Source organism: Sciurus vulgaris, assembly GCF_902686455.1.
Source record: "Sciurus vulgaris genome assembly, chromosome: 16".
NCBI lineage: Eukaryota > Metazoa > Chordata > Mammalia > Rodentia > Sciuridae > Sciurus > Sciurus vulgaris.
In genome coordinates this window covers 21,588,313-21,611,300 of record NC_136477.1, presented here as the reverse complement: position 1 = coordinate 21,611,300, position 22,988 = coordinate 21,588,313, and the positions used below count along the sequence as shown (strand labels likewise).

Sequence of the window (22,988 nt, the reverse complement as noted above, 5' to 3'; positions counted from 1 at the left end):
CGCGCCCTCCGCCTGGCACCACCCTACGTAAGCAGGGAGCCGCGCAGGCCGGGCTCCCGTCGGCCCGTCACGTGGCCGCCTCCGTCGCGCCGGCCGTCACGTGGGCACGTCCCCTGCGCTCCGGCGGCTCCGGCGGGCGCGCGGCTGACCGCGGGCGGCGGGCGGCGGGCAGCGGGTGGCGGGCGCTATGGCTGCGCGGTTGCAGCCGCAGCCCCCGGGGGGCGCCGTGTCGGCCGCCGCCTACCCCGACACGCCCGCCGAGCTGCCCCCGCACCTGCAGGCCGGCGCGATGCGGCGCCGCTTCTGGGGCGCGTTCAACTGCCTGTGCGCCGGCGCGTTCGGGGCCCTGGCCGCCGCCGCCGCCAAGCTGGCCTTCGGCAGCGAGGTGCAGCCCGGGGCGGGCGGCGGGGGGCGGCGGGCGGGCGCCGCGGGCTCCGGGGCGGGCGGGGGCCGTGCAGCCGGCGCCGCAGTGAGCCGGGCGGGCGGGAGCGGCCTCCTCCCGCATCGCGCCGGCCCGGCTCCTGCGCGGGCGGTGAGAGACGGCGGACGAGGCCTCCTCCCGACAGGTCTAAAACCTTCCCTGCGGTTGGGCTAGTTCGCTCTCGGGAGACCGCCACCCCCCACCTCTCATTTTAAGTCCCCTGTGCCTCAGCCTTTCTCTGCACGCGATTCCAAGGTGAGAAACCTGCTGCCCATCGCTCTTCTCTCATTATGGGTGGTCTGACCGGTCTACTCTATTGCCAGGAAAATTGGGCGTGTGGGGTACCCTAGGCATAAGGGCATACTGGAAAGAACCGTCTGGAAGTTCCCCTGAGCTGAGGACCCCGAGCAGCCCCCCACCAGGGCTCAGGTGCACCCCTTCGCCTCCCATCCCCAGTCGCTGCTTGATAGAGGAGTTTCATTGCGTCTGCGACCCAGAACTGGGCTCTGACCTGGACAGTCTGTTTAGGGCTAAATCAGTGGGAGCTGCCACATAAGAAATTGCTGTCCTGTTGGGTGTGATTCTTGGGGTAAGTGGTCCAAAGTTAAACAAGTACCTCTCTGGGCTGTGAAGTTTTGTAGTCTTTATCAGTTGCCACCCAGCCGCCATATCAGCAGGCTGCCACTGGTCCATAAGATGGCTTGTGTAAATGACAAAGAAGCATCCTCTTGTCAAGACACTAGATATTTAGCTTTTGGTAAATATGAGAAATATGTATGCTGTCTGGATGGGCCCAACCCTAGGAAGAAGCGTCCATGTCTACAGGCAGGTTCCTTGTTCTCAACCAAACAAGAAGGTCTACATAGGTCTTGTGCAGGAGATTTCTAAAGTTCCTTTTTTCTCTCAAGGTTTTCTTTTTTTACAAAAGGAAAGAAGAAGGAAAACAAACAACAAACAAAACTCTTCAGGTTCTTGAAGTGATGCCTGGCATGGCTCAGATCACTTCAGGTGGTGTATCCCCAGTAGGGCTTTGTCCTGGTTAAGAGCATGGAGCCAGAGTGTCTAGGGGTGAATCCTATTGGCTCTCATCACTGTGGTACTTGAGGCAAGTTATGCAATGCCCCTGGTTCTTTATCTGTAAAATGACATTAAGAAATAAGCAAGAATGCACTGAAAACACTTGCACAAATGAAGTCCTAGCAGAAAAGAGGCTCAGGAACGCCCTAAGGAGCTGGCGTGAGTGACCTGTAACTCACAGGGATTGGGGTGCCAGGTGGAGGGAGATGTGGCTAGTTTGTGCCTTACCTGATCCTGGGAAATAAGGACTCTGCCCCCAATCTACTCCTAGTACATCCCAAGTAATAATTCCCAGGCCCTGTGGGCCGTAAGTACTGGTCCCTTCGGGCCAGTAAGAGATCTGTGTTCACTGGAAAATACTGGTTCTGGATTAGTGGTTTACTTCTGCTCCCAGTTGCAGCCAGTGAGGGTCTTCTCTGACTGTTTCATCTGTAAAATGGGTCTGCTGCCTACTGGGACTTAAGTAAAATCCTGCTCTGGAAAGTTTTGAGTCCCTCTGGGCTGTGGTGCCATCCCAGTAGGGGTCTGGCTGCTGCAGTGAACGTCCCTGGGTGAGCCAAAAGGGGGGCTGCAGGTGGCAGTGCCTTGGTGGGCATGGCTGTAGCAGCACCTTCTCCCACAGGTGAGCATGGTCTTCTGCGTCTTGGGCATTATTGTGATGGCAAGCACCAATTCCCTGATGTGGACCTTCTTCAGTCGGGGCCTCAGTTTCTCCATGTCTTCGGCCATTGCATCGGTCACAGTGACTTTTTCAAATATTCTCAGTTCGGTGAGTATCCTGAGGGTCTGATGCCCTGTCCTAAACCTGGGTTCCGGGTGAGTTGTCCGTGAGGGACCCCTGCTTTCCCAGGGGAAAGGACAGGAAGTGAAGCAGAGGTTGGGCTCTGGCATGACCCCCCACTTTGCTCGCTCTCTCTCGTCATGGAGCCATTAATTACGGTGGACTTCTCAAGTTAGACAAGAAGGAAGCCTAAGCTGAAAAGGCCTACCTGCTTAATGCCCCTGCAGGCTGGGGCCTTCTTTCTGAAGACCCTCTGTAGCCTCGCTGTCTCCTAGGGGTCTGTGAATTTGAGCACAAGCCATGGAGGGCCCAGGCTCCTTCTAAGGCGGAGCTGAGCCCAGTCATTCCTAAAGTGCAGGGAGGAAGACTGGGGTGGCTTAGCCTGGGTCAGTGATGCCAGGAACCATCTATATGCTGGGCCCACCTGCCAGCCTGGGCTGGGTCTTTCTCTTGTTCCCTGCTAGGGCCTAATGCAGTGAGCGAGGTCATAGCCCACTTCTGTTGGCCCAGTGAAGGTGATGGCTGTGTGTGAAGCCCCAGGCTGCTGGCTCCAGACCTTTGCCTCTGGCCCCTTCAGGGAGAAGGTCAGCCACAGGGGAGTGTATTGTGCCCACCCCAGAGGCGGGTCCCTGACGCTATCTCTTCTGCGCAGGCCTTCCTGGGCTACGTGCTGTACGGAGAGTGCCAGGAGGTCCTGTGGTGGGGAGGAGTGTTCCTCATCCTCTGTGGGCTCACCCTGATCCACAGGAAGCTCCCGCCCACCTGGAAAGCCCCACCACACAAGCAGCAGTGACACCAGCTGGCTGGACGCACGGCTGATAAGGCCACCATGGTGCCCAGCCTTGGGCTGGTGTGCAGGATTGCTTCCAGAGTGACCTGGGTAGGGCCACAGGGAGATGCCAGACCAGGCAGGCCTTCGGGCCAGCCCTGCTTCCAAGGGAACAAGCCTCGGATCTCCAGGCCCTGCAGGCAGAAGCTCTGGCTTCTGTGAGGGGAGGCAGTGTGGCAGTACTGTGCCCGAGGTGTCCTCGGCCGTCTGTGTAAAGCTTTGATTCTCATGTTCCGGAGCCCGGGCCGATGCTGAGACCCTAGGTTGCTCAGCTTCACGTAGGGTGCCTGAGACCACACTGTAACTGTAGTCCTACGTCTGTCCAAGGCCATCACAAACCTCTAGTGTCGGTGACTGATGGGGCTTTCTGACGACCCCGTGCTGACTTATAGGCCATCTACATCATGCTTGTGTATTATGGCAAGAAAAAGGAAACCTGAGTTAATAAATAACTTTTTTGTAAGTTAAAACTACCAGGTATGGAATCTTAATTCTTTCCTTCTGGAGTTGGAGGGAGCAGCCAGGGTGAGCTGAACTTCTAGCGTGGGGCAGGTGGAGAGGGGCAAGCATGGAGGTTCCGCCCGATGGTGCCCAGCTGCTCCGCTGGAGTCACCCAGGCCAGGGCTCTTCACGTGGGGCACATCCGGCCATCCTCTGAAGGAGGCAAGCTGGCTCTCACTTTGGAGCCCTCATTTATTCTCCTTATCAGGAAAGGAACCTGGGCCCGAGGTCGCCCCCACCCTTCCGTCTCCTCTGTCCTTTTTGCTAACTTGAACCTCGGGACTGTAATTCCCGCTCAGAATGGTCTGGTCCTGCCCTTTTTCTCTCAGTGCACAGCGTTAACCTGCTCCCACCTGCTCCGGCTCTTTGCTGGGGCGCCTCCTGGCCCCTCGCCCCCTGAGCCACTCCCGGCAGATGAGAAGGCCCCGGTGTCGTGTCCAGGACAGCGGAGGCCGGCCCAGGCTCCTCTGCTCGGTACCTCCATGGCTCTCCTCTCCTTCCCAGCCTCATGGCTCTGGCTAACTGGGGTCTGGCCCTCTCCTACCGCTCCCACAAGGGTCCCTCTGTTGACAGCTCCTCAGTCCTCACTCCCCACCTGCCCCCCACATGCCGGAGTCACCCTCGACATCTGGTCGCAGACCTGACAAATTTCATTTCCCTCTCATGATAAAAACTGTAGCTAGAAATAGAAGGAAACAGTTTGTTGGGCACTATGGACAGCCGTGATGGTCGCACAGCAATGTGAAGGTACTTGATGTCACTGAACTGCACACTCAAACATGGTTAAAATGGGCGATTTTATGTACATTAACTGTGGTTTGGATGTGGCTTGTCCCTCAAAGGTGCGTGTGTTGGGAACTTGGTCCCCAGCGTAGCAGTTTTGAGGAGCAGTGGAACCTTTAAGCAGTGGGCCCCAGGGGACAGTAACGGATCTTGGCAGCACACCCCACCCCAGGGATGAGTGGCCATCCGTGGGCGTGGCTTAGGTCCTGTTGGACTGGAGTAGTTACCTTTCTCTCAGAGTTCTTCAGATATTATAGATTATTAAGAAAAAGGCAAAACACCTCAAAAGAAAATTGATCAAAGCATGCTGCTTGGTAACTATTAGAATTCATATTGGTTGATAATTCACAGAAGAGGAAACTTAAAGAGCCAATGGAATATGAAACGGTAAAACCTCACTACTGATAACCTGCATCCCCAGCCTTTTTTTTTTTTTTTTTTTTTTTTGGGGGGGGGTGCTGGGGATCAAACCCAGGGCCTTAGTGCTTACAAGGCAAGCACTCTACCGACTGAGCTATCTCCCCAGCCCCCAGCCCCAGCCTTTTTAACACCTTTACTTTCAGACAGATCTCCCTATGTTGCCCAGGCTGGCCTCAAACTTGCCATCCTCCTGCCTCAATCTGCTACCCCGACTCGTAGTTTCATGAATTTTTTAAGACAGCTGTTTGCTGATAAATTGGAATATTTACATTTTACACCATTAGACATGAAATTATTGTTGCTATGGTTGTTTAGCAAGGACACCCCAAGCTTGTCCTTGCCAGCCCTGCTAAGCTCGGGTTCTTGGGCCTGGATAGAGAGCATAAGGAATGGCTGGGTCCAGCCCAGAGAAGGGAGTGTGGCGGATCAGGGGAGCGCTGGAGGCGGGGCACCAGTTGCAATGGGATCGCTTCCGGGGCCGGCTGCCAGAGAACTGTTACTCCAAATCCTAGAACCATCCTAGAATTTTCCTAGATCCTAGGAAACGGGCTTAGAGGGCTCAGCTTCCCCCACATCCACTCAACTGGTCATAAAACTGAGGCAGGAACCCAGAGAGCCTGGCTGAGCACCTGTCCCCTCTGCCCTGCTCCAGGTCCCCCTTGCTGGCCTCCAGCGGGGTCCCCCATCATCTGACCTGAATGCGTGTGGCAGAAGGCACTGCTTATCCTCAGCACAGACCTTCATGGGAGTTAAAAAGACCCTCTGGGGGAACAACAGAAAGAACAAGCACAGAGCTTGGGCAGCAGGGCTATGGTTGCCTCGCTGCTGATATCAGCTAGTTGCCCGACAGTCACATGGTTAAGCAAATACACTAGAACATCATATACCCCTGAGCAGGAGTATTGAGACAGGTGGACACAGGCAGCCGCCCCAGGGCAGCCTGGTCCCTCTGCCTAGCGTAAACACTCACGTACTCTGGCAAGCCCTAAGAGCGGCTTCATGGGAAGAGACTGCAGGGCTTTTTGGAATCTTTTATTTTCTGCTATAAAGTTGTTTACATATAGAAGAAGAAAAAAAAGGGTCAGATTTGGGATAAAATTATAACTTCTGATACAAAGAAGAAAAGATGTTCTTCCTACTGATCTGTGAATGGTATTTTCCGATTGCTCCCTGTCTCCACCAAAAAGGAGGTAAAAAGTGTCAGCGTGGACTTCATGATTTTTAGCTGGGCACTCTGGGCAGTTCCCCTGGTGCCTGGAATGGCCCCCAGGGTGGTAGCTGCTCAGAAATGGGGAGTGGGGTGCAGAGGCTGGTGGACGAGCAGACTTGAATCCCCCAAAGTAGGGCTTGCCAGAATTCCTTTGGGAAGGGGCTCCCCCGACCTTTGCATGAGGCATCTCCCGGCAGGTACCTGTGTTGGGCATCTCTGGGCTCCCCACAGTGTCCGTCCCTTGCGCACCAGACTGCCTTCCTTTAACTGGTGTGAATGAGGACCCTCTGTGCCCTGGTCAGGCCCTGGCAGAGCCTAACACAGATGACTTCCCAGTGACACAGAGCAGGTGACTGTGGCGTGGAACTCAAAGTCAGACCTCACTCCTCCTCAGGAACGTGTGCTGCTATGCCAGAAGAGTGAACATCATTACAAAAATACAGATGTCCCTGGGGAGAGAAGAGCATTATTGTCCACCAGAATCACAACTGCAGATGCTCTTCAGTCCAGCATTTCCACTTGAAAGCATTCAGTTCTCCAGGTACACCATGTGAGGAGAAATAATCTCTCTATAAGATTTTTCTTTGCAGTAATGAGAAAGTGGAAGCAACCCAAATGCCTATAGAAAGACTGTTAATTAAATAAATCATGGGTCATCTGAACAAATGAACTACTATGCAGTCATGAAAATGGGCCAACTCGTCTTGTGCTGCTGGAAGAATCTCCAACATCTCCAAGGTCCATTATTTCATGAAAAACTTGAGATGCAGAACACGTCGATATGCTCCCATTTGTATAAGCAAGAGGGGAAATCGTGCATAAGTGTGTTATCGTAGTGCATACAGCATCTCTGGAAAGTTCTAAAAGAAACTAGTAAGTAGGATGCATCAAGGTGACTGGCACTTGAGAGCTCTTGAACCGTGTGGATGCACTGTGTATTTAAAATATAGAACAAAATTTAAAACCACAAGCAATTACTACTTTTTTTTAACTTAAATAAGAAAACCATGAAGTCAGTAAAGATCTGCTTATTTTCTTTAGAATTGTTCTAGAGGAAGTTCCATTAACTGTACAACAAATCTCATTAACCTTAAAAAACCCTTCTATCTTAGCCAGATGGTTCCTCCTTTAGTTTCTTTTTTAAATTTTTTATTTATTTTTTCATTAACTTTTTTGACGCTGATAAATATTAAAAATTTTTTCATACATATATTTAGAGTAATAACGTCTGTCTCATTCTACCGTCCTTCCCATCCCCACCCACCCCACCCCTCCCCTCACTCCCCTCTGCACAATCCACAGTTCCTTCATTCTTCCCTACCCACCCCTCACTATGGATCAGCATCGGCTTATCAAAGAAAACATTCGGCCTTTGGTTTTTTGGGATTGGCTTATTTCACTTAGCATGACATTCTCCAGTTCTATCCATTTACCTGCAAATGCCATCATTTCATTCTTTAAGGGTGAGTAATAGTCTTCTTTAAGGATGAATAATATTCCATTGTGTATATGTACCAGTTTCTTTACCCATTCATCTGTTGAAGGGCATCTAGGTTGGTTCCATGGTTTTGCTAATGTGAATTGAGCTGCTATAAACACTAATGTGGCTGCATCACTGTAGTATGCTGATTTTAAGACCTTTGGACATAAACCGAGGTTGTGCTTTAGTTTCTGTAGGAAACTTTGTGTGTGTGTGTGTGTGTGTGTGTGTTGGCTATTGAACACAGTGGCACCCTACCACTAAGCTACACCACCAGCCCTTTTTAAGACAGGGTTTCTGTGGGTTGCTTAGGGCCTCAGTCAGTTGCTGAAGCTGGCCTTGAACTTGTGATCCTGCCTCAGCCTCCCAGTAGCTGGTATCACAGGTGTGTGCCATCAAACCTGGCCATATAACCTTTTTTTTTTAACCTGGCCTGAATGACCAAGGAAGGCCCAACTCAACTCTGGCCAGCACATTGAAGCAGACCTGAAGCCTTTTAGGGGCAGGGCAGTGTCATGAGTGTCAGGCACACACAGGAAGTCCATCCCGAAGGAGCATGTTGTACCCCTGGACTCAGAGTTCCCAGTGGTTAGGGCACCCCTCGGAGATCGTGCGCCAGGCCTCCAGGGCTCCTGTGTGGCCTCTGCTGCTGGAACTTTTCCTTCAGGTGGAATAATTCAGCTCAGTCCTGGGTTCCAGGGGACCTGTCTGAGGTGGGGAGTTCCAGTGTTGGTCGTCTGTGACACAACTGTTCATCCATTTCCTAGGTATGACTGGCACCTGTGAATGTTCTGCAAGGAAAGTGGCAGCGGGAACAAGTCAGAACGTAGCGGGGCCTTGCCTCTCTCTCCCCACCCCGCTGAGACCTGGAACTGTGGCCAGCTGTGACTTAACAAGCCCTCGGGAGATTGCAGTGGCCTCAAGACGGGGCTCTGCCTGGTTCGTATTAGTCATGAGACCAGTTCGGAAAGTCGGCTGCTCCTTAGAACCACTCAGAGCTCTGAGGGTGCAGCGGTCGGGTGAGGGGATTGACTTCAGTCAGTTACACAAGTCTCGGGTGCACATCAGCAGGCCCGGCAGAGTCCCGGTGGCGCCAGTGCGCTCAGCACAGGGGACTGAGGACCAGGCTTGGGCCTTTTTCTTTTTTCCCCCTTTTCTTTTTTTAAGTGATTGACAGCTCATCTGCCAGCAGGCGTTTGCCCGGGAGTGGGGTCCCTCCCCTTTCTAGATTGTGAACCTGTGAGTAGCTTAATTCTAACTAGTGGGGGGATCTGCTCCTAAACGGAGGGTGATGCAAGGAAGTGTCATTCTAATGGGGTGCGTGGTGAGTCAAAGGTGTGGATGCACACGCGGATCTGTTCCCACTTCAACACTGGGGGAGATAGCCTGGGATCACGGAGCTCCCTGGCGCTTCCTCCTCTCCGGATAAAGGAGCCCTGGCCACTTCCCACCCCCACCTCTCTCTTCAGGGCGTGCGCTCCCACCTCACGCTGGTGTCTGAGCTGCAGCCAGCCAAAGTCTGGGCTGACCAGGAGGCAGGAGCAATCCCAGGGGTCGTGGGTTCCCTCCTAGATAGATCGCCCACTCTCCTCTTTCTCTGCAGCTTCTCTACCAGTTAAAGGACAGCACACAGCACCAGGGCTTTGTTCCTAGCCTTGTCTGCAGAGAGGAGGCAGCTGGTGGATGGAGACCCCAGTTTTTTAAAAATTGTTCCAGGAAGTGCTTGGTTTTAAACCTTATTTTTAAAAAATTCTTCATTGACTTTTGCTATTTAAAAAAATTTTTTTAGTTGTAGATGGACCCAAACATCTTTATTTATTTTTATGTGGGTGCTGAAGATCGAACCCAGTGCCTTGCACGGGCGAGGCAGGCGCTCTGCCACTGAGCCCCAGCCCCAGCCCTACCGTTATTTTTCATGTGGTGCTAAGGGTGGCACCTACTGCCTCATTTGTAAGGTAAGCCTCTACCACTGTGCTACAACTGCAGTCCTGGGGTCCCCCACTTTTAAAACTATTAACCAGAAATGTCTAAGTGCTCATTTCTGCTGGTCTCAGTTCAACAGTACATAACCCCCAAGGTTGGTATGCGCACGCCCATCTTACAGGTGGGAAACCAAGTCACTGCATGGGGAATTCCAGGGACAGGTACCTTATCTGTGTTGGTGCTGAATGGGCCTCTATAATCCCAGGACCAGCGGAAGCTGCAGGCAGTGTAGAAGCCTCAGGCCCTGCTTGTGAGGCTTGAGGGCCATCCCCTGGGCTCTGAATCTGCAGTGACCCTTTCCAATCAGTCCAAGCCTTCGCCTCCCTGAGCCTGTTTCCGCATCTGTGAAATGGTAATAATGAAGGTCGTTATGTAATGAGAACAGGACAGAGCCTGGCTGGGGCTTGGCAGTAGTGGGCACACTATCCACAGGTGGTCCAGTTCTTGGCCAATCGGGAGATGGCTTGGGAGTGGCCAGCACAGGGAGAGGCAGCCACTCAGTGGGACAGCTACTCTAGAGGGGTCTAGAACATTCTCTAGGGATGAACCTCAGGGCTGAGGTTTGCTTACACCAAGCTGTGTGGGCTGGAGGCGAGCCAGTAACAGTGATTAAAAATATCACACCTTCCGTGCAAGATAAAGGGCTCATTCATTGCCGTCAGCCAGGTTACTTACCTGCACCTAAGTACAGTTTAGGAGAAGAGGAAATTAGATCTGGTGGCATGGTGGTGGAGGTGGGGTTCTTGCCGCTTTCGTGTTGTTTTTAAGTTTTAAAACCATAGCAGCAGGGCTGGGATGTGGCTTGGTGGTAGAGCACTTGGCTGGTATGCGTGAGGCCCTGGCTGGATCCCAGCACCAAAAAAGGACACGTCCCAGCCCTGCCTAGAGAGGGGCTCCTGGGCTCCTGAGGGACAGAGCGTGCCCTCCTGCGTGCTGATGGGGTAGTGGCCGGAAGCACCTCCCCCCGCCCTCAGCCTAGATGAGTGTTACACACTGACTCAGAGCAGAAGGGGAGCGCAGACGCCTGGAGGCCTGGCGGTGCCGGGAGCCCCCTCCAGCTCCAGTGGGCAACGCAGGCTGCAGTCAGGCAGAGGTGGCCGCGAGGCCTGTTTGGGGGAGATTGGGGACCAGGGGACAAACAGGAACCAGAGAGGAGGGTGGTGGCCAAGTGAGTGGTCAGGAGATGTCCCTAAGGCAGGGGAACATCTCTTGGGGATGTGTCTGGCCAATATCAAGACTCTCTTTGGGGGTGTTTTTCTGGGCTGAACCCTCACACCTGTAAACCCTGGTGGTGCTGGTCCCAAGGCCACCCTGCAGCTGTCACCGCCGACAGGCGTAGAGGTGGGGCCCCAGGGCCAGGGTGCTGGCTGGCTTCAGCAGGTTCCTTGCCTAACCTGAAGAGCAGTTATCCTCTCCCCTGCCAGCCAGTTGGTAACGCTGCTTAAAACCGCCATGGCGGGGGTACGGCAGGGCCGTGTCTCCCCTGCGACTCCGTTTCCCTCCTCACACTTCCCAGAGCACGCAGTTCTGACGGTGGCCCAAGCTACCCAGATTTCACTGCTTTCCTTTTAGTTTCAAAAGGGACCATACTCCCCTGAGAAGTGGACAGAGACAAGTAAATAAAAACAACCCTCATTCCGCCAGTTAAGTTGTCCATCCTTCCAGGCTTTTTCTACATAGTCTTACTTTTGTTGCAGTGGCTGGGATGGAATCCAAGGCCTCACGCACACTGAACACGCATTCTGCCTCTGAGCTACATCTCCAAGCCCCCTTAGTCTTTGTTGACAATGACATTGCAGAGGGATAGAGTGTCTCCCTTAGCAACAGAATATATAGTATGGTTTGGATACAAGGTGTCCCTCAGAAGCTCACATGGCACTGCAGGGGTATTCAGAGGTGAAATGATTGAAGTATGAGAGCTGAAATTTAATCAGTGGATAATCCATTTAATGGATTAATAATTTGAATGGATTACTGGGTGGTGACTGTAGGCAGGAGGGGCATGGCCATAGGAAGCTGGTTACTGGGGGTGTGTCCTCGGGGTGTTTTTTTAAAAATTTTTTTAGATGTTGCTGGATCTTTATTTTATTCATCCTCGGGGTGTTTTTTTAAAAATTTTTTAGATGTTGCTGGATCTTTATTATATTCATCCTCGGGGTGTTTTTTTAAAAATTTTTTTTAGATGTTGCTGGATCTTTATTTTATTCATTTATTTATATGCGGTGCTGAGAATCGAACCCAGTGCCTCACCCATGCCAGGCAGGCCCTTTACCACTGAGCCACCACCCCAGCGCCTGGGGAGTGTTTAGTTTCCAGCTCCTAGATTGCTCTGTCTGCTTCCCAGCTGCCATGAGCTATGTGCTTCCTATGCCAGGACCTTCTGCCTCACCTCAGGCCCAGAGCAATGGAGTCAGCAGGTCATGGACTGAGACCTCTGAAGTCATGAGCCCAAAATGAACTTTTCCTCCTCTAAGCTGTTCTTGTCAGATGTTTTGGTCACAAGGATGAAACCTGACTAACATATAGAACATCCCTCATTTTTCTGTTTGTCTGGTGACCTCATCGTCTTAATTTGAGGTTATGCGTTCCTGGCTGCAATATTATGTGATGTTGAATGTCCTCAGAAAGTCATAGGTGATGTCTATCTGGCCCCTCACTAGGGACGTTGAAGTTGATCATTTGGTTAAGGTGTTGGCCACTTTCTTTGCTATAATATTACTATTTTTTTTCCATGTAAATAATAAGTAGTCTGTGTGGAAACACTTCAAGACCACGCAAATACCCTGCTGCTCATCAGAATTCCCCACCTCTAGGTTTGGCAGCCATTGACGGTTCTGCCTGAAGCAGTCAGCCTTGGCTGTGCTGGTTCATGCAGGGACTTTCCACTCCAGCTCTACCCACACTCACCTGCTGGCCCTGGCATTCCTCCTGAGAGCAGAGCCCTCTGTTCACATCCCTCCATCATCTCTGTGGACTTATGGGATCCTTTTGAAACAGGGTCTATGATTCATACTTGTTCTTCATTCTGTTCATGCTCAAAATATCAGCCGATTTTTCCAGTGAAAGTTCCTGACAGCTGGCTCAGAATGTTGTTTTGGAACCTCTTTGTATTTACAATAAAATGTACTGCTACAGTCCTCCTTCCTGGGCCTCATACTGGCTGTCCCAAACCCCTCACCAAGACCGCGCAGACCTTCACCTAGGCAGGCCCCGTGGCAGCCCTGCCTGTGTCCCTGTGCAGACAGAAACCCTCACGTACATGTGGTCTTGCTCCGGAGGACCACTGTTTTCATGCCTGTTGAGGAAGAGTTAATGGACTACTGTCCTCAATGACATGGCTTTATTTTTAAATATATCAGAGAAAACCCCTGGGGCTGGGGCTGGGGCGGGGCTTCAGCAGGGAGCATTTGCCTCATACATGTGGGGCACTGGGTCCGATCCTCAGTACCACATAAAAATAAATAAAGGTATTATGTCCGTCTACAACTAAAAATATTTTTAAAAAAGCCTGGGACTTTGGTCAGGTGATGGAGTTGCCATCCTGAATGGAACAGGTCCACCCCTAGACGCCCTTTTTAGTTAAGGAGGAGCTGGTAAAGCTTGTGGGGAAGGCGAGTGAGCTCAAGGTCAGTCACCAGCCTCGGGCACATGCAACTGGCCCAGAGAGTGGGCTAGCTCCCAGGTCTGCGGCGGAAGCCAAGAGGCCCTTCTGCAGGCCTGCCATGGGCCTCTCCCAGCTTCCTTACCCTCTCCCACCCCTACCGCTGGGTGGGGTATTTATCAAAGAACTGGGCACTTGACAATTATTTAAAAGTTCTGTTGGTGCAAAGTGTTTCTAAAACTGGAGGGGACATTTTTCAGAAGGTCAGGTGGGGTGGCCTCTGCTGATTGGAGGGAAAATATCTTCATACAGTCAAGAGGCAGAAAGCCCAGGGTGTGAAGATTCAGGGCACCAGAAGCAACCAATCTCCCTTCTACCAGACTTTCAACAGAAGACTCTGGAAAACGCCAAGGTCCTATACCACTGCTTGACGTTTCCCCTCCTCTCCCCGAGTCTGGACAACAGGGCAGGTTGGATATGGGCACAGTGGAGGAGGGCCCCCTAGTCAGGGCCGCCAGGGTGCACCAGACAGGGTGTGTCATGTCCCGCCCCCTTCTCCACCCTCACCATCCTGGAGGGCCATTTACCATACCACCTTACAGGTGAGGACAGCAGAAAGGAATGATTGACAGGGAAGGAAACAGCCCAAATGAAGACCACAGGAGGGTTGGGGACAAAGGACCCCAGAGCTGAGGTAGTTGCCCCTCTGGGAAAGTTAAGGGATGACTCTAAGGACTCCAAAGAATTGGAAGCACACACTCCCCACTCTTTGGAGAATGAACATTATCGTCTATTCCTTTTATTTTGATATCTTTCTCCTCAGATAACAAAATAATACGTGTACTTCAACTCTAAACAGACTCAATGCCAAATTGTACACTTTTAAGTGGTAGAGATGTGAACCATATCTTGATAAGATGGTTTAAAATAAATGGAACTTAAAAAATAACATGCACTTATTACAAAAGAGAGAATCCAGAAATGTGGACAGAAAACAAAAATCAGTGGCCTCCCAGGAATAAGGACTCAGCATGTTGGTGTCCCTCATTCTTTTCGATCACTGATGGCTGACTATCTGAGGTGGCGTTCTTCATTTATTTAACTTGATTACAGACACGTGTCCCCCGTGGGATTGGAAGCTCTGTGTACTTAATTTTAATGGCTGGTCCCACAGATCTATGGATGTACTTAACCTTTGCTCTGTATCTGGACATTTAAGACGCTTCTAATTTTCAGTGCTGTGGAGTCTCTGGGAGACTGTACGCAGGTTTCCTGGCCAGGAAAATGGGTCACCACACAGGGTGACAATGAAGTGCCCCATAGATGGCGTGCATTAAGTTTCTGATACACCCAGGCAAATCCTTAACTGCCTCTTCCTTCATTTCTCAAAATAGTTCGAGGAAGACATCCCAAACTGCTGCATTTCCCTGATGAACCAGAGTTGTCTCAAGACCAGAGACGGAGGGCTCCACGCTGGTGCGCAGAAGCACGTGTGGGGAGTCTGGGCCAAGTGCACAGGTGTCTGCAGAGTCATTTTACCCCAAGTTTGATGCTGCCACATTCCATTTGCCATTGCTCAGCAGTTTTTAGGTGTCCCCAGCCCGGACTGTGGGCTCTGTGGAGGATGCTAAGGGGCCATGGCCAAGCGGCCAGGCAAAGTTATCAAGGAATACACCTTTGCCAACAGCCTCGCCACTGGCTGCTTCTCTCCCATGCTTTGCGACTCTGGGCAAGACTTTGAGCCTCTTTGGGCTTCTGTTATCTCATCTCCTGGGTTATAATGAATACTCAGTAACACATAATGACCACCCAGCCCCATGCCCGCCACACATGGCCTATTCCCGGGTGATCCTTAGGAGTGTTGGAGTTGGGGAAGCGTGGGCTAGGTTACTGCTTATTTCAGAGACGAGGAAACCAGCCCAGAGAGCAGGGGTAGCTGGTCCAAGGCTGCACAGTGGGTGGCTGGGCCAACTTTACTGACTCCTGGTGCAGTTCTCCTCAACAGCCTCCCCTCCAAGCCCCCTGTTGAGGCCACAAGCCAAGTGTGAGCACCCCGGGACTCTCGTGCATTGCAGGCGTCACTTCCAAAACCAGGTTACCAGAGATAAGGTTCTGTGTCAAGGATCTCAGAGCCCTTGCCATCTTCAGAGGCTTCTGCCTTTAGGCTAGATAGCTTTCCCTCCCAGGTCCCTCTTATTTTCAGTACTGGAGGTTAAATCCAGGGCCTCATATGTGCTAGGCACTGCTGTACCACTGGGCTACACCCCCATCCCCCAGGTTCCTCCTTTTTTCTGTTGGGGGGGGTTCTTGGCCACTGAGCCACATCCCCAGCCCCTATTTTGTATTTTATTTAGAGACAGAGACTCACTGAGCTGTTTAACCACCTTGCCATTGCTGAGGGTGGCTTTGAACTTCATGATCCTCCTTCTTCAGCCTCCAAGCTGCTGGGATTACAGGTGTAAGCCACTACACCTGGCTAGGTTCCCTCTTATATTGCTCCTTCACCCTGAGATACGTGGGGCCACCAGTGTGCCTGCTTGATCTGCATATTTCTGACCAGTAGGCAGAGCTGCCTAATAAGGGCTTCCACCCTAGGCAAGGAAACAAGACAAGGCAGCCCATTCGTTAACTATTGCCGCCGTAACAAGTTGCCCCAAGATGTAGCGCTTACACAACACTTACCAGCTCACAGTGGGGGTAGGAATCGGGTGCAGTCCTAGCCGCATCCTCTGGGTCAGGGTCTCACCCGCTGCAGGCCTCTCAAAGCTCTTCTGGGGGAGGATTCCCCTCCAGGCTCCTTGCCTGGTTGTTGGCAGCCCTCAGGTCCTGGTCACAAGCCACTGCTCTGGCCACCTCAACTCGGAAGAGAGAGTCCCTCGCTTTTGCCACATTGTTGGTTAGAAGTGAGCAGCTTGGCTCAGCCTGTTTACTCACTAGGTGTTGGGAGAGGTGGTCCTCCAGGGCAGGAGGTGGGCGAATACAGAGGCCATCCTAGGTAGGGAGGGCCATGCGCTGCGCTCCGAGAAAACTCTGGCAGTGCGCCCTGGAGCCTGAAGCCTGAGTGTCCTTGGAGCCCCACGTAGCGCCGCCTTCTCTACTCTCTCTGCTGCCCACTCTGCTCTAGCGCTGGCCTGGATCCAGCAGGCAAGGACAGCCTGGGGCCTCCTGAGGGGCAGGAGGAAGCCTGCAGCCAAGAGCACAAAGGTGTTCTGGTGACAGTTCAGGAGTTTTGTGTCCTGTTTGGATCAGGCCCCTTTGCCAGCCTCCTTCTACTGGTTTCTATTCCTGCTGATCACTGGGTGTGGGGTGGCTTTTGCCATCTTCTCTGATTTTGATAAGTGAAGAGGTTTGTTAGCCATTTGATCTGAGAGGTTCATGAGAGGACTGGGCCACACCATTTTGGGGGAGCTCCTTGTAAATGGAAGCTGAATAAACCCCAAACAGGGTTAGAAATGATTGGCTTATCGTAAGAGTTTCAGTTTAACACACTTTAACAGCGGGGGAACATGAGGCAATTGAAATGTGTGCTTTTTGCAAAGAGTAGTGGAGTTTTGCAAAGAACGTTAAGGTAACGTGCAGGCTGGGGGTGTGGGGTGGGTGGTATGGGTCCAACCCGAGCTGCCAGTTCAAGGTTGGTGGCTGTCACATGTAGTGTTTTCAGAGGTCTCCTCTGTGCCTGTTTACACGTACAGTCATTTTTAGAGGTCACGTTAAAAATCTAAATTAGGGTCCTTGCTAATTTTTTCCAGTACTGGGCATTGAACCTAGAGCCTTATGCATGCAAGGCACGCACATCCCAGCCCATTTATTGATTTTTAATTACAGAGCACTTACCATACACCAAGGGACTATTGTGCTTTAAGAGATGAATTCATGTGGCTTTGCTTCTCCCTCGCTTTAATGAAATGGAAAGGGTTATCTAGCCAGGGTTCTTCAGAGTTTGAGAGAGATGCAAAGTTTGAGAGAGATGCAATTAATTTAAAGTGGAAGCTGCCAGAACCAACGTAGGCTTTACCCAGGTCATCCTATAGCTTAAGGGAGGTGTCATGATCATCAGTTTACAAAGACGGAAATAGGCAAAGCAAAGAGCATCTTCCCCAGGCCACATGGTTGGTATGCTCCTTGGTCCTTTTGGGTACATTGCCTGCCCTGGACAGACTGACTGGGTCCTGAAAATGTTCTGAGGTGCTTGGAGTGTCTACACTGGGGGCTGGGTAGCCAGGCTGGGTTGGCCACACCTTGTTCTGCTGAGGGATGAACAATGACCCCACCTCCTCGTGTGCATCAGATGAGCTGAGATGCATATGGCAAGTTGATCAGGAGACTACTGGATGGATGGTCCCCTTCCTTTGAACCTGCAGCAGGGCTCCCTTGGCCAGTGCCGGGTGTTCTCTGGGGTCTGACCACAGCTAGGTGGGAGGCAGGGGAGAGATACCAAGAGGGACTTCTGGCCTTCACAATGACTGACATCCCTACACAGGTCATTTCAGTGCTGAGAGCATCGGGCACCTTCAAATCAGTCCGCAACACTGAAAAGAACCTCAGGGTGGACATCAGGGTGAACGAGATGGGCAAGACAGACAGCAGTAGGACCACACTGGATCTGGTAGGGTCCTCCTTATCCTGGCTTGTCCCTTTCCCAGGAAGTTTCTAGTCCAGGTCCAACTTCCAGACCCTCCCCACCCAAAAGTTTCCACTCTCTTGTTGGGCTGTTGGGGGTTATGCCATGTGGACTACGCCAAGATGGCGCCTGGCAGCCAGCCAGAAGTTGTTTTGATCACATCGGCCGTGAGGAAGGAGGAAGTCGGTTAACATACACACACCCAGGTGCTTTGGCTATATTCAAGTGAGTCCTTGCACACAACGAATGCACAGGTGTTCCCGAGTGCTCCTGCTCGTGCTTGCTCGTTTTGACCTTTACCGTGATTGGACAGCTGGCTCCTCGCCTGATCTTCGCTTAACTAGCGGTGGCCCTACCCTCTGCCTCCTGGAGGGGATATAAGCCGGCTCTCCCCCAGCGCCGGGGTGCATCAGTAAACTCCTTCAAATTCGAGAGTCTCGCTATCCGTTTGTCTCCCACACCAAACTGACTCCGCTGGACGGCGTCATTGGGCTACTCAAACTCTTTCAGAGACTGATTCAGGTTTTAGACAGATGCCCACGGCTTTGGAAAATCAGTAGTTTTCAAAAGTTGGTCCTATACACTCTGTACCAGCAACTCCCGGGAGCGGGAGGGGAGTTAAAAATGCCCCTGGGGTGAAGGCCAGGAATTGCGTAATTCTAGCACCTGGCCCAGGAGATCTGGTACACCCTGCTGAGTGAGAACTTTCAGCGTAACTGGTACTAGGGACATTTTCCTTTGCTCTCTGCACACAGGCCACTGGCAAGCTAAGAGTGACCAGAGAGAGACAAGGGAGAATGAGAAGCTGCAGAGGAAGTGGGAGAGGTGGGCAGGTCAGGGCATGATAACAAAGCCCAAGGCGTTCTAGTTGAAGTTGGAGCCGGGCAGGGATGCCAGTTCTTACAGCTTTTGTTCACATGTGGCTGTCAAGTTCTAGTTCATGTATCAAGACATAAGAAAAAGTTAAAACAAAAGGAGGGGTCTGAAACTATTGGAAAGGAGGCAGCCAAACTGCATTGAAATAACTTATATAATTGTTTATTTAGAAAACCCAGGGTGAAATCAGCTTCAAAATACCAAGAATCAGTAAGAGAGGTCAGAGACTGGTCAGTTACAAAATTATTGATCATCAAATCAGATTCCTAGAGAGTGGCAGTCTCCGACCCAGGAAAAGATGACGACTGTTCTTTCATGCATTCAGCACGTTTATTAGGTGTCTGTTGTGCTGAGACACTGGAGACTTCAAGGTTCTGCCTTGAGCTCACTGTCTAGTGGTGAAAATCCCCCAGGTTCTCTGGGATCTGCAGCAGGATCAGGGTCTGGTGACCCTGTTCACTAGCACCCAGAGCGTGTGTCATAAGCCTTTCCAGGAGAGCAGCTGGGACTCAGCGTTGGCCCCCTTCCTTTGGTGATAAAAGCTTCCCAACCCCAGAGAACAACCTTAATGGGTCCCTGGTGATGGAAAGATCCCTGGCGATTCTGGCATATTTATTTCTACCTGTGTGTTTGGGCTGGGGCTGGGCCAGTTCCCACAAGTTGCAGGAATTTCCTTCTACCTGTGGATGGATGCATGGATGTAGCTACTGATCTGCCCGAGGATAAGGGGGACTGGCAGGCAGCAGACAGCTGGAAGCCGGGTGGCGCTGGGGATGGAACCCAGGACTTTGTACATTGCCAGGCAAGTTCTCTACCACTGCGCTGTATCCCCGGCCCTTATTAAAAGTTCCTTTTGAGACAGGGTCTAAGTGGCCAGGCTGGCCTTGAACTTGTGATCCTCCTGCCTTAGCCTCCTGAATAACTGGGATTGTAGGCATGTGCCACCATGCCCAGCATTGCCCGATGTTTTTATAAACATGACGCTAATAATCTGTTAACAGTATTGATATGGTAGCTCTTACAGGGTTCTTGCCATGTGCCACAGGCTCTACCAACATGATCTGTGTGACTCTCAACTTTCAGAAGTTTTACCATTTTCCCCATTTTGCAGATGAGGCTCACGGAGGTCAAGTGCATTGCCTCAGGTCACATCATGGGGATTGCTGTCATTGGGGTATGAAATACCGAGACCTGGATAAGGTTGTAGTCCCCTTATAGCTGGAAGAACTTGGGGATGGGTGTCTTTGCACAGATGGGGAAACAGGCATGGGGCTGGTTTGAGGTCACTTGGAAAGTCTATGGCAGCTGGGTGCCATGGACCCCAGCTACTCAGAAGGCTGAGGCAGGAGGATCCCCAATTCAAGGCCAGCCTCAGCAACTTAGCTAGGCCCTATGCAACTTAGCAAGACTGTCTCAAAGAAAAAAGAATGGGGTTGGTGGCCTGGGAATGTAGCTCATTGGTAGAATGCCCCTGGGTTCCATAATCAAGTTCTCTTTATTTTAAATTGTGAGTCTGAATATTTTTTAAAAAGTTTACCCAATTGGGCTGGGGTTGTGGCTCAGTGGTAGAACACTTGCCTAGCATGTGTGAGGCACTGGGTTCGATCCTCAGCACCACATAAAATAAATAAAATAGAGGCATTTTGTCCACCTACAACTAAAAATATTTTTTTTAAAAAAGTTTACCCAATAAAGAAATAGAGCAATATATTTTTTTAAATGGTCAAACCATTCAGAAGGAAACTACATGACACCTCATTTTGTAAAAGCAGAATATTTCTAACTCAAATGTGACAGGAGGTCAGCCTGCCCTCCTCCCACAGCTCTTGGGTACCTGGCCTCCCAGAGGAAGCTGTGTGTATCCCTGATGCAGACGCCTTTGAAGGTCCTTCTAGAACAAGACTGCTTGGTTGGAACCCTGTCCCAGGGACAGCACATTTGTTGCTCTAAAGGGCCAGGAAATGAGCAGGGGAGTGCAACTGGGAAGGAAGGGTCCCAGAGATGGGAGCACGCAGGTCCCCAAGGTGTTCAAATTAAAATTTAAAAATACTTCGCTAGCATAAATCCCTCGGGGTGGGACCCGTGATTCCTCTAACTCCAGTGAACCCACTTAGCCCTGAAGGTAAAAGTGCTATTCAAAATGAAGCCAGCTTCCAGGCGTCTCCAGAGATCAGGCATTGCCCTCGTAACAGGAGCGACACTTCTCCGTGTGAATTCATCTCCTGGGCTGCTGAGCTATCTCTGGAGTCTCAGCAGACAGGCGGGTCCTCTCTGCCCCTGGGGTGGGTTGGGATATTTAGCCCTTGAAGGAGAGCACTCAGGAAGCTGTTTGTGCGTCTCCTCTGAGGTGAAGGAGGCCATGGACTGCACCTTCTCTCTCCTTAAGTATGTGGGAGGACGCCCCATTAGTAGAGTACTTGCCTCAGATGTCCATCAGGAAAGATGCCTGCTGCCAGGAGATTCTGTCAATGTCACTGTGATTCTGAAAAGGAAGACTGCCACTCAAGACAGTGTCAATAGGCTCCTTTGACCTGCAGACACACCTGGCAAGCAGATGGCAAGCCTGGGTGTGGTCCAAAAGACTGCGCACATCCAAGGTCAAGGTACCAAAATCAGACAGGAGAAGCCTTGGCACCAAGAGAAATCAGAATGCCCACCATCTGAGAGTCCTTCCTTGTCTGTAGGCCTCTTCCACGCACTGATAAATTTTGTGGGTAAACAACTATTTATCAACTACCTGCCTTTTGGTAGTCACAAGGAATCCAGCCATAGAGGAAATGTGGGCCGAAGGTAATCAGTGGAGCAGAAGCATGGGGTCCAACGTAGATTAGAAATGTGGCATTCTGGAAGTGCCACGAGAAGTATTTTATGATGGTAGAGATTTTAGCTCAAATGCTCACTCTCATCAACGGGTTTCGGGTGGTCAGAGCACAGCACTGAGAATGAATGGGACGTCCTGACCACAGCTGGTAATGTCTATCACAGACTCAGGATTGGCCTTCAGCCCATGATTAATTCTATTTGAGCCCAACTTCTTGTTTTCTAAAAAGAGGATGGGACATGCCCCAGGTTACGCAGCTCAGTCCAGCCAGTTAATCTAATTCTGTGCCTAATGATGAGAACTCCACTTCTCCCTGGCTGTATCAGAAACGATTTTGACCTTGGACTCTGATGCCTATGTCCTGGGAGCTTGGGCATGTTCCAGGAGCCAGTCCACAGGTTTCACTGTTGCTGACATTGTGGAATCCAAAGAAATAATAGCTTCTGAGATGTCCCAGAGTTCCCGGCACCTTGACTTCTCTGTAGAGGTGAGCTGCTGGTCAGAAAGGGTCCTACCTGGAACTTGGCCTTGGCGTGGGGTGGAGCCTCTAGGACCTTTGGGGGACCCTGGCTAGCTTGTCATTGGGTCAACTGCATTCCTAAGAAAAATGGCATCTTGTTTTTCTAAATAGGTATTCCTGGAGAAGTGACAGTTCAAGGATTTTTCTTTTTTTCAGTTTTTGGTGAACTGAATCAAAAAAAATTTTAATGAGTAATGTTTGCATATAGTGCAAAATTCTAAGTTGCAAAAGGTCATATAAGTTTCTCTCCTACCCTCTCCCCAGACCTTTTCTTTGATACTGAGAATTGAACCCAAGGGCACTTTACCACTGAGTGACATCGCTAGTCCTTTTTAAAAATTTTTTGAGTTAGGGTCTAGGTTGCCAAGGGTCTTGCTAAATTGTTGAGGCTGGCGTTGGATTTATGATCCCCCTGCCTCCTCCTACTCGGTCTCTGGGATTACAGGCATGCACCATTGTGCCCAGCCTCCCGCAAACTCTGAAGTTCCTCTTTCCAGAAGTGGCTCACGTACCAGCTGCTTGTGTATTCATCTGAGGTTTTACATGAAAGTCTATTAAAGTGCAAGGCTTGGCACACATACTCAGGTAACTGTAATGCATACCCAGTGCAGTGTGACGTAAAATTGGGTGCCAGACTCTTCTGGTCCCATGAAAAAGTGGCCCCTTTCTGAAGACTCGAAACTGCCACCTAGCACTCTGACAACTGGAGCTCGTTGTTACAGAGCCCGTCATCTCTGAAGCCTGGGCCTGTTTGAGTTTGTCACTTGTGTCTAGGTGTGCCACATGTGGAACTGTGCAGACTAAGGGTTTGGCCTCTTATAGACTATTTTTGACACTTCTGTGAAGGTAGGCTAAGGCCCAGAGGGAAGGGTGGAGAGCCAGTCACCAGCCTCACCTGTGTTGGCTGAAGCACATGCCCAGACACCATGTGTGCTTTCCCCTTGGCGACATGGGATCCCCAGGCTTCATGGGGCCCACGCTCCTTTGAGAGGCAATTAGGGGTCCATCTGTCGTTACGTAAGCATCAAGAGTTTCTCTGGTTTACCCCCACCCTCACCCAAGTG

At 51.2% G+C, this 22,988-nt stretch overlaps 1 protein-coding gene and 1 long non-coding RNA gene across 3 annotated transcripts; both read left to right on the top strand.

Annotated features, from left to right (window-relative positions):
- Positions 1-88: 88 nt before the first annotated feature.
- TMEM42 (transmembrane protein 42) lies at positions 89-3,581 on the top strand. 2 transcript variants are annotated; one of them, XM_079115490.1, is made up of 4 exons: positions 89-385; positions 653-676; positions 2,121-2,267; positions 2,932-3,581. In XM_079115490.1, the coding sequence occupies exons 1-4, from the start codon at positions 188-190 to the stop codon at positions 3,070-3,072; spliced, it is 510 nt and encodes a 169-aa protein (XP_078971616.1). In that variant the 5' UTR covers positions 89-187; the 3' UTR covers positions 3,073-3,581. The 2 variants fall into 2 exon arrangements, with proteins under 2 accessions (XP_078971616.1, XP_078971617.1); XM_079115491.1 differs by lacking the exon at positions 653-676 and having other exon boundaries at positions 94-385.
- Positions 3,582-6,339: 2,758 nt separating this feature from the next.
- Positions 6,340-15,213, top strand: LOC306646785. The gene is made up of 3 exons (XR_013759970.1): positions 6,340-6,563; positions 8,270-8,441; positions 12,299-15,213. It is a non-coding gene; the product is annotated as an uncharacterized lncRNA (long non-coding RNA).
- Positions 15,214-22,988: the final 7,775 nt, after the last annotated feature.